General features: G+C 37.9%; 1 protein-coding gene across 2 annotated transcripts in view; it reads right to left on the reverse strand.

Annotated features, from left to right (window-relative positions):
• The window catches only part of GABRB3 (gamma-aminobutyric acid type A receptor subunit beta3), a 170466-nt gene that overhangs the window by 17098 nt on the left and 135497 nt on the right, over positions 1–17871 (reverse strand). For both annotated transcript variants that reach the window (XM_084637288.1, XM_084637287.1), the window contains exons 4-8: positions 15046–15266; positions 10265–10347; positions 9170–9307; positions 2376–2528; positions 269–513 (exon numbers count right to left, since the gene is read on the reverse strand). In XM_084637288.1, coding sequence (XP_084493414.1) covers positions 269–513; positions 2376–2528; positions 9170–9307; positions 10265–10347; positions 15046–15266 — 840 coding nt within the window. The remainder of the gene's footprint in view (positions 1–268; positions 514–2375; positions 2529–9169; positions 9308–10264; positions 10348–15045; positions 15267–17871) is intronic.

Genomic DNA, 17871 nt, shown 5'->3' on the forward strand with positions numbered 1-17871 from the left:
TGGCCTTGGTTTTCAGGCCAATCCTAAACTTACCTCCATTTTTGCACCCATGTTTATTTGTGGGAACAATGTATGTCATTTAGATATCTAAATACCTCTTTATGGATGCAGACGTGCACTCAGATGGAAAAGGAAAAATGGTGCCCACAAACTGCTTGCATGAAAAGGGAGAGAGGGTTTTTCTTTGTGTTTCTTCATTGTTTGTTCGTTTGTTTGTTTGTAATAGAACAAGTCACTGTATTACACTTAGGAGATAAAAAAATCCTACCCGGTTGCCTTCAAATTTTGAGCGATCGGTGTTTGCCTTTGCCATCTTTTCTGCAAGTTTCTTCTGTCTTTGAGGGCCTTTTCCAAAGAAGATGTAATTGACAAAGGCGTATTCAAGTAAGGCCAAGAAGACAAATACAAAGCAGCCCATAAGATACATGTCAATGGCTTTAACATAGGGAATTTTAGGCAAAGTCTCCCGAAGATGAGTGTTGATTGTTGTCATAGTCAGCACAGTTGTAATTCCTAAACAAAGAAATAGAACAGTGGGCATCTTACAAGTTTTAGGAGATCATGTTTTAGTTTTTGCTTCCATTTTGGGAAATTTCCTTCACCAGCTTACAATAGCTTAAATATACCATGGGGAAGTTAATGGCATCACACAGGTGCAAATAAGGGCAGAATTTGGTTCAATGCATTAACATGTGGAATCCAAATCAGGGTGAGATCAAACTGATCCCTGTGTCAAGCCTTGGCATTTATAAATTTGTTCAACATACCCTGGAACATATTAAACTGTTTATCAGCCGTCCCTCAGGATATGTCCACACTGCAATTAAACAACCACAGCTGGCCCATGTCTGCTGATTTGGACATGCAGGGCTCGATTTACAGGCTACAACATTGTGATGCAGACGTTCATGCTCAGGTTGGAGCCTGAGCTCTGGGTCCTCATGATAGGGAGGATCCCAGAGCCTGGGCTCCAGCCCCAGCCCAAACATCTATACCACAGTTTTACAGCCCTGCAGCCCATGCCCTACGAGCCCGAGTCAGTTGATACAGGCCAGCCGTGGGTATTTAGGGTATTTAATTGCAGTGTAGACATACCCTCAGAGGCTTAACCAGAGGATCTTAACCTCTAGGAGAACACAGGCCTCTTGCAGAAGTCAAAAAGCAAAGTTTTTTCCTAGTCAACAAGGATCTATGAGTGAATCCCTTCCCTAGCAAGCTCCTAAGCTATAGGGCCTGATACTCCATAGTACTACAGTCATTTACACCAGTGCAGAGTGAGTGTAAAACACTATCACTCTGATTTGAGAGCATTTTACACCCACTTTGCACTAGTGTAAATGACTACACAAGGTACAGGGTAATAGAGGATCAGGCTCATGGTCTTGTATATTATGGAGCACAAGGGGACAGGTTACAAGTACTGGGTGGCATACTTCATAATAACTCATGCATACTGATGGTTGGCTGCTTTCTCAAAAGAACCTACCAGATTGATCTCTGGCCTCTGAAGGGCGATCTCTCTCTCCTACTGATTGAGACTAACAGGGCTCTTGTGACTCCTTTGGGTGTAGCTGACTGATTGTTTTTATTAGTATTTATTATCTGCATTACTGTAGCACCTAGGAGCCCCAGATGTGGACTAGGACCCCACTGTGATTGGTGCTGTGCAAACACAGGACAAAATGTTAGTTCCTGCCGCTACATTGGGTAGAACTCATGAAAGCGGGGCAATCTTTTGATACATGACTAGCCAAAATAAATAAACAAACAAACAATAAAACAGGACAGCAGCCTTACTCAGGTCTCTCTCTTTCCAGGTGCCCTGAGAAGAGAATTGCATGGGCTAGTAGCAGGAGTGTGATATGGCTTGGTGACTTCTGTCTAGCTATTCCTGTTTATTCAATACCACAATTATGATGAGAACTTAAAACAGAGATATTGGTTGGACCACAGGAAATATTCCTCCTCTCCACTGACCTTTAAGAGGAGGTGGTGGCTGGACCACCCTACATTCTGAAAGTTCTGAGTAGCAGAATGGTTTTTGTGGACTCTTTCTGCCATGTAAGTGAGAAGAGCCCTAAAACATGAGCCAAGGGATAGCTTGGTCCCTGGCCAGCCCCAAGATCTGGGGTATGTGGAAAGGTAGCTTGGAGCCACTTTACTCTGATGAGAGGAAGACTGGGCTCTATATGAGGAACTCACTTTAGAGATTTTATGATAGTTACATTCTGCATTCGAGGGGAGAACAAAGCACTATTGACTCAATACAGAGTGACATGATTTTGGCATAAGTGAGCTTGGAATATCAGTATACTGACATGTTGCAGTCTTTAACAACTTCTGAAGGCTACATTTAGCTCATCCTTATCACATACCAAGGGCAACTCTTGCTGCTGATGCATCATAATTGATCCAGAATGACACCCACGATAAAATGGTAATCAGTATAGAGGGCATGTAGGTCTGAAGAATAAAGTATCCAATATTTCTCTTTAACTTAAAACTCAGTGAGAGTCTTGGATATGCACCTAAGAAAAAGGGGGGAAAAACACTTATTTATACTGAAAAAAGACCCTGGTAGACAAAATACTTTTCTTTAGTTTCCATAGAAACTAAATCATGCACCTTTGATGGGATATTATGACATTTATAGAACAGTAGGGAAAATGCCTTTAGTGTACTACCGGATAGCTAACTGCATGCTATTCAAAAGGAATCTTGGATTTTTTGCAGAGAATACACTAGTTTGAATTTTACCGAGAAAAGAAATAATAACGTTAATTTTTAATTATAAAACAATTGGCTGAGCACTGGATATTTTTTTAAAAGGTGATGCTTAAATCTCTATGTAAAATGTTTATCTAAATGAATAATTTTCATATATCACTTTATTGAGAGGATTAGTATAATTAACAGTCAAAATGAATATAATTAATTTAATTAATTTTAATACATTATATTTAAAATTCATTTCGCATAATGTATTATTTGCATTGAATAGCTGTTGCTGAACTGACACTTCTCAAATAGATGCAAACTAGGTGAAATATGCTACCTCAAGTGTCAGAAATAAATTCTCTTGAATAATAGTAAGAAAAAGAACAGAAGAACATAAGAATGGCCATACTGGGTCAGACCAATGGTCCATCTAGCCCAGTATCCTTTCTTCCAACAGTGGCCAATGCCAGGTGCCCCAGCAGGAATAAACAGAACAGGCAATCATCAAGTGAACCAACCCTTGTTACCCATTCCAAGCTTCCAGTAAACAGAGGCTAGGGATACTTCAGAGCACGGGTTTGCATCCCTGCCCATCCTGGCTAATAGTCATTGATGGACCTATCCTCCATGAACCTATCTAGTCTTTTTTGAACTCTGTTATAGTCTTGGCCTTCACAACATCCTCTGGCAAAAAGTTCCACAGGTTGACAGCACATTGTGAGAAGAAATATTTCCTCTTGTTTGTTTTAAACATGCTGGCTATTAATTTTATTTGGTGACCCCTAGGTCTTGTCTTATGAGAAAGAGTAAACAACACTTCCTTATTTACTTTCTCCACACCAGTCATGATTTTATAGACCTCTGTCATGTCACCATTTAGTCATCTCTTTTCCAAATTGAAAAGTCTAAGTCTTATTAATCTCTCTTCATATGGAAGCTGTTCCATACCCCTAATCATTTTGTTGCCCTTTTCTGAATCTTTTTCCAATTCCTATATATATATATATATATATATATATATATATATATATATATACAGAGAGAGAGAGAGAGAGAGTGAGAGAGATGGGGTGACCACATCTGCACACAGTATTCAAGATGTGGACGTACCATGGATTTATATAAAGGGCATTTAATATCTTTTGTCTTATTATCTATCCCTTTCTTAATGATTCCCAACATTCTGTTTGTTTTTTTGACTGCCACTACACATTGAGTGGATGTTTTCAGAGAACTATCCACATTGACTCCAGGATCTCTTTCTTGCATGGTAACAGCTAATTTAGACCCCATCATTTTATATGGATAGTTGGGATGTTTTCCAATGAGCATTACTTTGCATATTTCAACATTGAATTTCATCTGCCATTTTGTTACCCAGTCACCAAGTTTTGTGAGATCCATTTTGTAACTCTCCTCAGTCTGCTTTGGGCTTAACTATCTTGAGTAGTTTTACATGTGCACATGAAAAACTGCACATGCACCCACATGCAACAATTCCTTTAAAAAGTTTGTTTGATCAAATACAGTTGGTTAAATCTTCACTTAAAAAAATATATCTTGCTACTGTGCAAAGTCTATATTTTTTGATGAACAATCCCTGAAGCATTCGTTTGCTTTATCACATTCATTTTCTAATGAACAATGTCTCACTTCCAAGCATAAACTCTTTCTCTCCTTGAAACTAGGTCTACTTTTCTGCTAACAAAGTTTAATTCTGTCATCTGATTTTCTAATAAAATAGCCTGGAGGGCCTCCTGGGTAATCTGTGTAAACCAAGCACACACCCCATCTTGTAAAATAAGTTTTAAAAATAAATCAGGGACTGAACCACCCACTGCAGTAGGGGGTGACAGTGGAGCAAAACTTTGCCAGGTTCCTCTCAGGGAGTTTCTCCCAAATTATTTTGCCCATGGAAGCGGCGGGGTTCGCACCTCACAGATCAATTCCATCCAGAAGCCACAGCTGGCTTTGTATCCCTGGAAACCACCCTTACTGCTCCCAGACAGCAATGGTGCCATGCTATCAGGGCTGCCCTAGATGATGCCTGACCCTGGAACTACCAATGTCTGTCTTATCCTAAGCTATAATATGTTTACACCTTTGCAGAGTTGGAGGAAGGATGGTGCATGATCCAATTGGCCCAATCTCCATCCTGCTGACTCCTACTCCCTCTCATTTACTCCCACACTGTCCCACTATGCAGACCACAGAACTCTGTGAGGGATGACAGGGAGGGAACTTTGCTATGAAGGCAGCTGACTCTGCCCTTTCTGTGTGGAAGGTCTGTGCACAGGGGCCTCACTTACATGTGATCAAGGGATTATGAACAAATCCTTATATATTTAAGCAGAAATCAAATACTTTGTGCAATCATTATTTCTTGGTTTGCTCGACTATTATTACTGTAACTGGCATGATTTTGGTGGGATAATGTCTTGTTAATTAAGGCTCAATATATTTATCAACTAGTTACCTGGAGGTTCTAGCTTTTATATATTACATCAAAAATATATTTTAATCTTGACATGCGTTAATGTTTAGGGGCCAGATTCTGATACCCTCCCTCACATTCAGCATTAGGAGTTCCACTGATTTCAGAGGGATAATTTGAAGAGCATAGTACTGACTCACTGCAAGTAAGAGTGGCAGAATCTGGCCTTAAATATTTAGGCTAGATATGACTGAGAATGCAGAGAGGAAAATAAATGGTTAATCAATAATCTGAGTACAAATAACCCCAACTTCTCATTTATTCAAATGCTTGGTAAAAAGCAATTACTTGTGTCTGTTTCGATTTCATTAAAAGACAGGGAGCTGAGCTGAAATACCTAGCTCCAAGGCTAAATTAGTCTCTTGCTGTTTTATCCAAGTAAAAAACCAAGATATCAGAGATGGCCAGTTACAGAATTCATATTCAAATCTGTTCTTCCAGGATATTTCTTTTGCTAATTAGAAATGTATTTTAAAGATTGATCTTTCAGAACATGCCAAATAATTATATGTCAAAGCCTATTAAAAGTACCTTCCTCTTTCAAAAAAGTAGCTAATTTGTCTAGAGACTATGATGGATCTTGAAGTTTCCAGCGAAAGTGGGTTATGTCTTCCCTTTTCAGGTCAGTCTCTTAGCCCTAGTCTACACTGGGGTGCGGGATCGATCTAAGTTATGCAACAAATTTAAATCGACTTATCGTGATGTCTTCACCGTGGTGAGTCAACTGCTGACACTCCCCCATAGACTCTGCCTACGCCTCTCGTGGCACGGGAGTACAGGAGTCGACGGGAGAGTGCTTGAGGGGCAATTTATCACATCTAGACTAGACTAGACTAGACGCGATAAATCGATCCCCGCTGGATCGATCGCTGCCCACCAATCCGGCCAGAAGTGAATACATACCCTTAGTGTAGTTTATCTGGACCATTTTTGATTTTTTCTAATGTTTGTCAGATCAGCCACTTCAGGAGCCACTTCGGTGCATGGCTGGCCTTCTTAGTCTCTTGTAGTAGGGCTTTGGCTGCAGTATGGAACCTTTCCAGAAAATTATTGCTATTCTCAGTTCAAGATTGACTACTTCAATTTTTAAAATAGTTTTCATAGTTCTGATTTAAACTTTCTTTTCTATAATTTTTAAATTGGATGTTTTAAAAGTACATTCAAGCCAATTATCTTAATCTAAATTGTGGGCAACCACGTTACAAAATAAGCAACAGTTTATGCATAGTTTGAAGTAGGAATAGTAGGAAAGTTGAAGAGTTCAGAAGCTGGGAATTTGCTAAAATCAGTGGCTCAAATTTTCAAAGCTGCCTACATTATGTGGATGCCTAATTCCCATTCATTTTAATGGGCATGCAGATCTAGACAGCTTTGAAAGTCTTAGCCATTATGTGTGTTGTTGAAATCGCTCCTTAGTAGGGGGAGTAGTACGGACAGTGTTTCCATTCTCATTATATTTTGTACAAGAATATACAGTCGTGCTGTTTCAGGGAGCACTGGAGGAATAACTCATTTTATCTGAAACAATGCTTATATCAAGGCTCTTTAATACACCTGATGCATTCTTATTTTTTGCATAACCAGTAGAATTATTACTACACTGAAATCTTATCTATAGCTCAATGAACCATCTAATATCTGCCTTTGAGCACCCGATAGCCTCAGAGATAAAAGGGACAGCATCAGCCTTCTTTTCCACAGAGACAGAGAAACTCAGCAGCAGCAGCCAAGTCAGTGGTTATTTTCCCAAGTCTTTAGAGAGAGGTAAAGGGTCTTGAGGAGTCCACCAGCCCCTCCAGATAGCATCCCTGGTTTTATTATTAATAATAATAATTATTTGTGTTATGATCACAGTGTGCTGGGTGTTGGCCAGACATTCAAGAAGATGGATAAAACATACAATCAAAAATATACGCTAATAATAATTAATATAAACTGCATTCTCTATCAAGCACTAATTAGCTGGCTAATTTATTGTGGTGTATGGCAGAAGTGGGTTTTGAGGAATGATTCGAAAGGGAAGGACTTGGCCATGTGGATCAGTTCAGGGAGGTTATTCCATGCATGGGGGCTGTTGTGGTAGAAACGTAAAGATGGTTTGCTGAAAGATTTATTCCCTTGCATAAAAACAGTGTTACCATACTAGATCAGGTCTGTGGTCCATCTAATCCAGTATCCTGTCCCCATCACTGGCAATCATCAGATGCTTCAGAGGAAGGTACAAGAGACCTTATAGTAGGCATGTGGGGTAATCTACTTCCCACAAAAATCTCATCCTAATCCCTAATAGTTAGGCTGTTTTAAACCCTGAAGCATGGAGTTTTAAATGACAGGTTTCAGAGTAGCAGCCGTATTAGTCTGTATTCACAAAAAGAAAAGGAGTACTTGTGGCACCTTAGAGACTAACCAATTTATTTGAGCATAAGCTTTCGTGAGCTACAGCTCACTTCATCGGATGCATCCTCACAAAAGCTTATGCTCAAATAAATTGGTTAGTCTCTAAGGTGCCACAAGTACTCCTTTTCTTTTTGGAGTTTTAAATGTTTGTTAGCAGTAACTATTATAATGCTGAATATTCTTTTTATCCATATAAATGTCCAATCCTGTTTATTATTGCCTCTTCAATCTCTTTTATATGGCTGTCACACAGTTCTTTAGATTTCTATTTCATCTGTGTTTAACAGGACTCTGTCTGTAAATTATTCCAGATTTCATCATAAAAAACATTTCACACTTTCTTGAACTAAAACTTCGCTTATCCTGTACTAAAATCTTTTCTCAACTTCCTGTAACCAGTGCAAAAATGAGGTTCTCCATCAGTGCCATGCAACCAATATTTTAAAAAGCAGTTCTCACAAAAACTCCCACCTTCAGTGTGTGATTATGCTAGGAGTGCATGAGGTTGCAGAGTGGAGTGGTAAGGGATTAACACACCTGTTTCCTTTTCCATTTAAACAAAACCCTCTTTTCTTAACTATGACCAAAGAAATATGACAGCATTTGGCAAACAAACTCATATCAATTGCTCTTCTGCCAATGCTTATGTTTTGTAATGAAATACAAGTAGTGCTGCTGTGCACTTTGAACCAGATGCTATGATCAAGGAATCGGTGAAGAGAGTCCCATAAATGTACCATATGCTTAGTTTGTTAAATGCTTGGGATGAAGGGTTCAATAGGCAGCATGGTTTCATGATCTGAACAGAGGGCTGAGTGTTTGAAACTCCTGAGCAGAAATCCCAGCTTTGCCAAGGAATCACTGTGTGGCCATAGGTAAGTCATCCCATGCCAACATTTTCAAAGATATTAAGCACTTATATCCATGTTGTCTTCAGTCACCTCAGTAAGTGGTCTAGTTTTCAGAGATGCTGTGAGATTCTATCAATTTAAACCATGTTTCTCCTGGGGGGGCTGGGGGCGGGGAGAGGGGCAGGTTGGAAGAGGACCTCTGACCCCAGATTTAGCACTCCAAAACTGACTATAGGAGCCCTGGATGTATAGAAACTAGGTGTCTTCAGTTGCCTACTATATGCAGGCACATACCTTAATGCAACACAAGATATCAAATACACTGCATACACTGTATTGAGACACAATCCAAACACACACTCAAGTTGTAAATCAATGATCATAAAGCTGTTTTTTAACCTGGCATTCCCATACTTCTGTAAGGTCACTATGGGCTAGGGTTAACTGACAGCCCAAAGTGAAAGGCTTCATACCCAATTACAAAGATGTTTAGCCTTTCTGTTAAGTATGACACAACCTAGGCTCTCATGGACTACTCATCTGTAAAAAGAAATGGAGAAGTATTCCTGCTTCATGGATTACTGCATAATGGCTTTACCAGCTACTTGTTTATCACAAATGTGGTATCCAGCACTATCATTACGTAAAATAATAACTGGCATACGTAAGGAAGTGAACAAACTGAACGTGCAAACAAATGAACACTTGCCTGTGGCGAAGACAACATTCTTTGACACCAGTCTGTATTCCACAATGGAGAACTGTGGAAGCTCGATCCTCTCTACGCCTGTGACTGCATTATCTCCACCTCTCCAGTAAAACTCTATGTCATCGGTTGTATAACCATCTTCAAACAAAGCACAAATGTAATGTTGGAAAAAACCTCTACTATATTCTACCATGAAAAATCTAGTACATAGTATAATTTCAGAAGATTACAGAGTGGATTAGGGCTTTGCAGCTACAATTGTTCCACTACTTTATTCCATATGGGTGGTTTTCAAATATATTACCATTTTAAGTTGCTCTCTTAAAGGGCTGTCTCCATTAAATAAAAGAGTTCACAAGTATTTGAGGCAAGTTTTTGTTTTGTTTTTTAGTTCTGATGAAATTCAGGGCAAGAATGAAGGCAACCAGATAGAGTACAGTCAAGACATAGATACGACCAGGAAGTGGCTCCTAATACTGACTAGAGGAGTCTGTTTACAGATTGGTGCTATTTCAGATATCAGATGCACTTAGTATTAATTAACAGGAAAAGAGAGAATGTTCTATCAATGCAAACAAAGATATTAGAGAGAGGGGGCCTTCTCCCACAGAAATCAATGGTTAAACCCCCATTAATGCCAATGGGACTGGTATTAAGTCAAGTGTAATTTAAAAAAGATAATTCAGTAGTGTGTTCTTCATGGCAAGGCCATTCATGCATAATAAAGCACACAAAGAAAATTGTATCTCAGTGTTTGCGCTCTTCAAAGTCAATCTGATTAAAATATGAACCTTTGTTCTCCTGTTGTAAATAAATATCCAGTCACTACCTCTATCCAATCAATCTGGAGTGCTGAACTGTATCATTCTTTCTGTCTCCTAGCCCCAATTTGTATCAACACAACATGCAAGCCTGACATTAATAATTCCCTTATATTCTAAATGATGCATAAAATCAAATAAACAGTCCAAAGGGTCATTGTGTTAAAGAATTCACATGTTCGTTAGGCATCAGGATGACTGTTCTATGGCTGTATTGGGGAAAACTGCCCACACAACTGAACTGGACTTTATTTGTATCTGTATATATACATACAGCTCTCTATTTCCAGAGTACAGTTTTGTTCATCTAATGGGTATCTTCTCAGATCCATCATACAAGCTGCAGTAGTTGTGATTCTGAAATACAAACAAATGGAATTACAGTAGGCCAATCATTCATTATTTCTTTAAAAGTGAGGGATGTTTAAAGAAAGGCATTGACTACAGACCAGATTCTGCAGCTCTTACACTGAGCAGAACTTTCTCAAATGAGTAGTTCCATTGACTTCAGTAAGATTACTCACTCTAAATGGCACTTGAGTGATCACATTGGGGCTCAGTGTGTAAGTACTATTCAAACATTTGTCACGATTACAGAACGTGTCTTTATATCGGAAAGTGTTTAACTATAAAAGTTTGCTACACATGTCATGATGATGCTTTTTACTATGCTACATTTGTGTTCTGTCTACATTCTGAATTTTCTTCTTTATCTTCTTTTTTAACTACCACACAACATGGTTTTACTGTGTTTATGTTTTATCAAAACCCATATAAAGAAATAAAATCCACAGCATCCAATGGAAGGATAGATTCAAAATAGTTACGCTTATTTCAATGTGATAGTACAACGTGTACATTCAATCCAAATTTAGCATAATTTTACAATCAATGTAAAGTAAATATCAAAATGATCAATATATTCAAATTATTTTTATAAATCTCAATTTAAAGGAATAAAATTTATGTATGCATTCAAAGCAATTATATTAAGCCACATGTTGTCTCAGAATTAGATCTTAATTTTAAAAAGAATGTATTAATACTGACATGTAGGCCCTGACTCAGTAATGAACTTAAACACGTGTTTAAGTTTAAGCACATGCTTAAGTGTTTTGCTGAACTGAGGTCTTAGCCTTTAGCATGTGCTAAGGGTACACCATCTAATATTGCTTTCATGTGAAGTTCATCTTTAAACTACCTTCTATGTTTAATTAGGTCAACGTTTTAAATCCAAATTAATCCGTTTTCTCATGTTAATAGACACAAACTTGAAAAATGGTTCATTCCTAATCAAAAATCTGAATCTGAATCCTTCCTTCACTGTCAAAGGTCATTTAATGCATGAACAAAGCTCTGCCATCACTGTCTACCTTGGGCCACTCTTTTAATGTAAGTTTCCCTCTCTAAGTACTGTTCAATGGAGGGATTCTTTCAGATGGCCCCTTTTACATGTTCCTTCCACTGCCCAATGGCATGCCTGCCCTGACAGATGTTCTGGCTTAACACATGTCCCAGTGGGCTGGAATAGTTTACAAAGATCAGCTTCCACAGTTGCTCTGTGGCTTAGGAGAAGGATTTATCTCAATCGAACATCTGCCCAGTGCTCCGCTGGCTCCTCAGGCAAGGTGCTAGATTCAGGATTATTAATTATGGAAACTAGTGTCTCCGCAGTCTGACTGTTAGCAACTCTGACATAGCACATAAAATTAACACCAAGTAATGCACTCGGGGAAAAAAATTACTTAACATTTTATCTGGGATCACCGCAAGAACATTCTAAATTACACAATCATAACAATTATGAACTTTACAAAGTCACACTTATTATGAAATCAAATTATTTTGCATGTAATACAATATTGGTAGTTCCGATTCAAAACAATAAGAAAATCAGTGATATGTAATTGTGATTATTATGCTGTTATCCCATTCTATTTTAAATGGAAAATATTTACTACATTGAACAATAGGTCACATGGTTCCAGACCCTGCCATGGCATCTACATGGGTAAAATTCATGCAGAGGCAGTTGCAGTATCAGGGTCTCTCAAATATTAGCGTCTTTAACTATTGGCAAATGCTAAGGAGACAGAAAATGGATATTTATAAAAGATAAGTTTGGAATATTTACTAGAAATGATGCGGCTTGCAAATTTATATTTGTCTTTAACATATTAGGTTGCTTTATGACTTTTTAGATAATGTACTCTGTCCTAAGCCCCACCAATATCTATGTATTGCAAGGTTGTATTGTCAGGAAGAATATGCTCCATCGAAGCTATATAGTATATTTATGTACTAAATCAAGACACAGATGTGTAAGTCCACAACATCAAACTAAAGATCTAAAAAAAAAAAACAGATAGGTAAATACCACATTTACTCAAATGTACAAAATCATTTGCTGCAGTAATGCTCAACTCCATTTGTGTACAATTTCTGTGAACTTTCAGACAACCTCATTTTCCTTACACACGTGCTCGCTGAAGGAAAGTTTTGTTCACTCAGGCTAGCTTATGTGCGCAAGAAGAAGAGCTATGTTTTTTATGGAAGAGATGCTGTCTGGCACAGCAGGATGGCAGGATTCCCAGAACCCCTCAGCAGCGCACTGGTAGAGAAGCAATTATATGAGCCAGACAAAGATCGGATTTCACACAAACACACACACACTTTGTATGCACGCAATACAGAAAGGAAAGGTTGACAATTTTCCAAAATTTCCTAAATTAGTTTATCTCCTGACACCTCTCCCTGAACTGTAACCTTATTAATTATTATTATTATTACTACTATTATTTGCATTTATATTGCTGTGTTGCCTAAAGGCCTGAATCTGTTGCACTAGGCACTGTACAGAAACATAAAAAATTAGACCCTTCCCCAAAGAGCTTACAGTCTAAGTAAATTTAAGTACACTAAGAACTTCTCTCTGAGAGGTTCATAGTCCCAGTGGCTAATTCAGATATCCTTCCCTCCTGTTTATAAGAATTACATTCATTCAATTAAAAAACAGAAGCAATGTCACATTCCTTATCTGACCAACCATAACTAACCAATATAGCTTGAATGTTCAAATACTGAGTATTGAATACTTAAAATAACCAATTCACAGATTCAGAAGACTTGCAAAACAATTCTCTCTTTCACTTTAGGTATTTATAACATGCTCCATCACCATAGTGTCTGAGGGCAAAAAGATTTGCATCCGGTAAGCATACAACAGGCAAGGATACTTTATTTTCTATCCCCTCTTTGTAAATGCCATTACCTTTTTTTTTGTTTAAATTATTATTGAGGAAAAACCGCTGCATAGAAATGTGCATTTTACATTTTATGCTGCAAACAGTGACATCTGTAGACAATTGGAAGGGAGTTGCATAGCCATGGATCAGGTTCTGAGAAAGTCCAACCTTGGAACTATTAATTCCATTGTTCTTCATGGATAATGGTTGTGAAGAGAACCTTGGCAGAGAAGAAACCTGAGATAACCAAGGCTCAATCCCTTGAAGACTTTGAAGATCAGGGTTCTGAATTTTCCAGTACTTAACGTGGAGCCAGTGTGGCATAAGGGTCACTTTCATCAGGCATTTTCAGGGATCTGTGTTGCTCAGAAGTTGGACCACCACCTGGAGCTTTCTCATGATATTTTCTATCATCCAGTGCATTGTAGTAACTGAGCATTGGGGGAGTCAAACATGAAAATTGCAAAGGCCAGGTGCTCACTAAAGAAGAGGCCTCATGACCAGATGAAGATGGCAGAAGGTATTTTTGGCTACTGATGCCATTTGACTGTTCAGAAGCAGCAGAGCCTAGATGGAGCACAAGTCTGCAAACCACCTTTGCAGCTAAATGCTAGGTTAAGGTTTTGACCAGTCTTTAGAACTTTTTTCCCTTTCTTTTTGCTAGGATTTAATGTCAGGAGCTTCTTCTCTCTTGTAGGCTCAGCAAAAGCTGGGCAAGAGTGATGTGTGCATGAAAGAAGTTGTGAGTTGGGTATCATATATGTGCCGCTGGCACTGAAGTCCATGTCTCTCTGTCTCTTCTCATTGAGTAAATTCAAACAACAAATACGTTCAAGGAAAGTGTAATCTGCTCATGGGCATTCGCTGTCTGCAGAAGAGCAGACTAAATTTATCAAATAAATGATTTTCTACCGATTAATACTGAGCTTTAATTTTATAACTAATATTCAGCAAATTTATTTGGGAATGTGCTGTGAATACTTTGTGACAAAGTCAGACATGACAGTTCTGGGAGAACGGTTGAAGGCAGGTGTATCTGTCTTAGAATTGTTAAAGCCCTTTTTACTATGAACGGAAAAACGTTACCTCCGGTTGATTAAGGACACACTGAGTCTAATTAAGGGCAGCCTGTGACCTTTGAAAACCTCTTCCAGTGAGTGAAACAAGGGAGGAGAAGAAGCTGCAGAAGAGTTGTATGCAGCAAGGGGAAAAGGCTTCTCCTAGGTAAAGAACTGGTTTTCCCTATAAGGGCAAATCTTGTGTTTATTTCTGTCTGATTCTCATTTCACTAAGTCGCCTTTTTACTGCTCTGGCAAGGTACAGGGACTTAATATGGATATAAAGCAGCGTCCTTTAAAGCTCCTTTACACTTCCAGAGTAAATATAAAATCCAGAGGGTATACACAATCATGTTTTAATGTTGTAGACTTCACTTTTCCTGGGTTTATTTTTTCCACTACCAAGTAGTGGTATACCAAGAGAGGAACTCAGCACCCAAATTAAACCTCACTCCCCATATTTTTTGAAAGAAATATTTAGGTTTGCACTTCATGGTTTCCTTTCAGGAACCATGTAGCTGCAGAGCTTTCCTGTTATGGTGACGCTGTATAAACAGATAAAAGCTCACTGAATACATTGGTGGCAAAATTAAGAAACATTGAGTGTGTTATTTATTTTCTACCGACATCTTTCAGGGTTACTGTGAAGTTTACATAATATGCTACATACAGTGTGTAATAACCTTGTACCAGGAAACAAATATCAACAGTACGAAACAATAGCTATGAAATCTTCATTATAAAGTACAGACCTGAGGCCATACAGCACTGTTCCATCTGGATGAAGGCGAATCATTCGATTTTTCACTGTAACTCCATGCACAAATGACTTCTTGTCATTTAAAAAGTAAGTGTCGGGCACCCAGAGTTGATCTGCCACTCGATTATCAAGCGTAAGGTTGAGAGGTATCCCAGCATAGGCTAGTCTCTTATCTCTCCAGTATTGTTGAAAATACATTGTTAAGGTATAATCCTGGTGGTGAAAAGGAGAAGAAGAAAAACCTCTGCAGTCAGTGCTTGATTAGTGAGTCAATAATTCATTACTGAGGAAACAAACTTTACATATTTGGTGACACCTTGTATAAAAAATAAATTCTTACTAACACTAGTTTAACATCCTCATTGTTCCCTGTTATCAATTTTAGCTACATTTTGAGTTACATTTACCTTGCAAAAAAAAACAATTTAGACATGAAAGCTTTAAATAATGTTAAAGAATTTAGGAATGGTTTCAATTAAGTTTAAATGTGTATTTCAAAACCTCTAGCAAATTAAACTTCTTTTGATATCTTTCCTTTCTCTCTCTCTTTTTTTCCCTCCCACAAATTACCACTATAAATTGTGTGATAGCTTCATAATAAGAGAGAGATGAAGGGTGTTTCATGGGGTGGGTAACTAAATAGTAGGTAAATATTGTTACAATTCCCATTTTACAGATTGTGAAACAGACACAGATAGGACCAAATTGCCAGTCTCTGGCACCCCATGCAAAATATTTTGAACAGCAGTCAAAATTATAACAGAAAGCAAAATTGGAAAGGTGCAGTGTGCCTATACAATGAGAATATATGCTGGCATAGTGTAAAGATTCTACCACCATGAGTTAGGCTGGCTGCAATATACATAAGCAGTAGGTAAACCCTAGCTAACATTCTACTAGTCTGATTATACTAGTTTCTATATTTGATTTTCATGGCTTTGTGTATAGAGTCAATTGAAGGTGCTGGGTACTTGGCATTTTTGAAAATCAATTCTCTTATTTAGGAGCCTAAACATGGATATAGGAGCCAAACTTTATTCAACCATTTTAATAAATCTTTTCCTGTTTTAAGATGTTACAAATTTTACTTGATCATGCCAGTAATAAAACCACACTTAACATGCTGGGAAGAGGTTCCCAGCCTCTGTGATAAACCATAAGCTATGTGGTTCATGCGCTGAATCTAGGACAGTGGTTTTCAATCTCGGGTCTGCAGACTATGTCTAAGGGATCTGCAAAAGGTTATCATTACCATCGAACGATGGTTTTCAACCAGTGGTCCACAGACCCCCTAGAGGGTCCGCACCTCCATGTGAAATTTTTTAGGTGTCTGCAAATGAAAAATGATGTAGGATATTATACAAAAACATAAAAATGCATGTGGATATTTTATAACACTAGGTAAATAAGTTAGTCAAAATGAATTTCATACTAAGATTTTCTGTTCAGACAAAGGGAAAACAAATCTTCAAAATATCTTCGTTTCCATCTATTTTAAAATTTGATGGGGCATTTTCTTTTTAGGATCCTTTATTTTCAAAATTCTTTGTATGAAAACCAAATTGATTATTCAAGACAAAACAGAAAATTTGTGTTTAGACCTTATAATATTGTTACTATATTTACAATAAAAACACAAACATTGCCTATTAAAATACTGATTTTCAATAATATACAAGTGCTTTATATAGCAAAAATATTCACGTAGCACTGAGAAGTTAATGTAATTTCCAAAAAGATATTTAAACGGTGAACTAGAGCTGTGCAAGCCCCAAGATATCCATTTGCATGTGGTTTAGCAAACTGGTGATACAAAAACCCTCAGGCTTGCTTCTCTCAGGTTGGGTGGGAATTATCATCAATGAATCTAAGTAAAATTGTTAGGGCTAGTGGCAGCCTGTATGTCCATTTTTGGGAAACTGTTTCATGCTGAGAAATCCTAGTTTCAGGCATCAATCCTACCCAGTGCTTTAATCAGACCCAAACATTCCTCCCCAGAATCGAACAAAACTACTAATCCCCTTCAACATTCAGAGTTCTTGGGATTTTTATCGAGTGAATCATTCTCTTTAATGAGGCAAGATATCTTGCTTTAAGAAACTGTTTTTAATTGCTTGGCAAATACAGTATTCTAGTCATTGGGTAAGTTGTTCACTTTCTAGAAGCTAAGAGCGTTTAAAACAAAGGAACCAAATGGTAGGAGAAAAGAGGTCCTTGTGGAACTGAGTGCAGTTCATGCTTTAAAGGCCAAATCTGACATGCCTGTTGAGAATAACCTTATCCAATCTTTTGGTTGAAAAGCTTTTCTTAGTGGGACTAATCATCATCACTCATCAAAGGAAAAGATTTATGCTGCTCTCAGTGCATGTGCATAGCTCCTATTAGTGCACCAGGAGGACCATATATCTCCTCCCGTTCTGATGTTGATGAATAAGAACAAATACATTCTCTACCAGTTGTGGCTTGATTAATGTATGTTTCTATTAATCATAAAGATAGCACAGTACTTTATTTTGCTTCAAATGTCCAACATCAGGAGACTGTGAATTAGTGAAATATTGGACACATACAGAGTATTGTAAAATTCATAATATATAATAAAATGTGTTTTGCATAATCTAGAAGGAGCAGAAAAAAAGGCACAAAACCACTAGCGTGATCTGTTACTGCACTGAAAGAGTAACCAGCTGTCACTCACATGTAATTGAAACAGAGCATCTGAACTATAGGAAAGGGAATTTCAAGAAGAACGCTTTTGCATGATATAAGATACATGCTAACGGCTAGCCGATTGCCCTAATTAGCTGATGAGTTAGAT

Source organism: Lepidochelys olivacea (assembly GCF_965140295.1).
Source record: "Lepidochelys olivacea isolate rLepOli2 genome assembly, chromosome: 1".
NCBI classification, from domain to species: domain Eukaryota; kingdom Metazoa; phylum Chordata; order Testudines; family Cheloniidae; genus Lepidochelys; species Lepidochelys olivacea.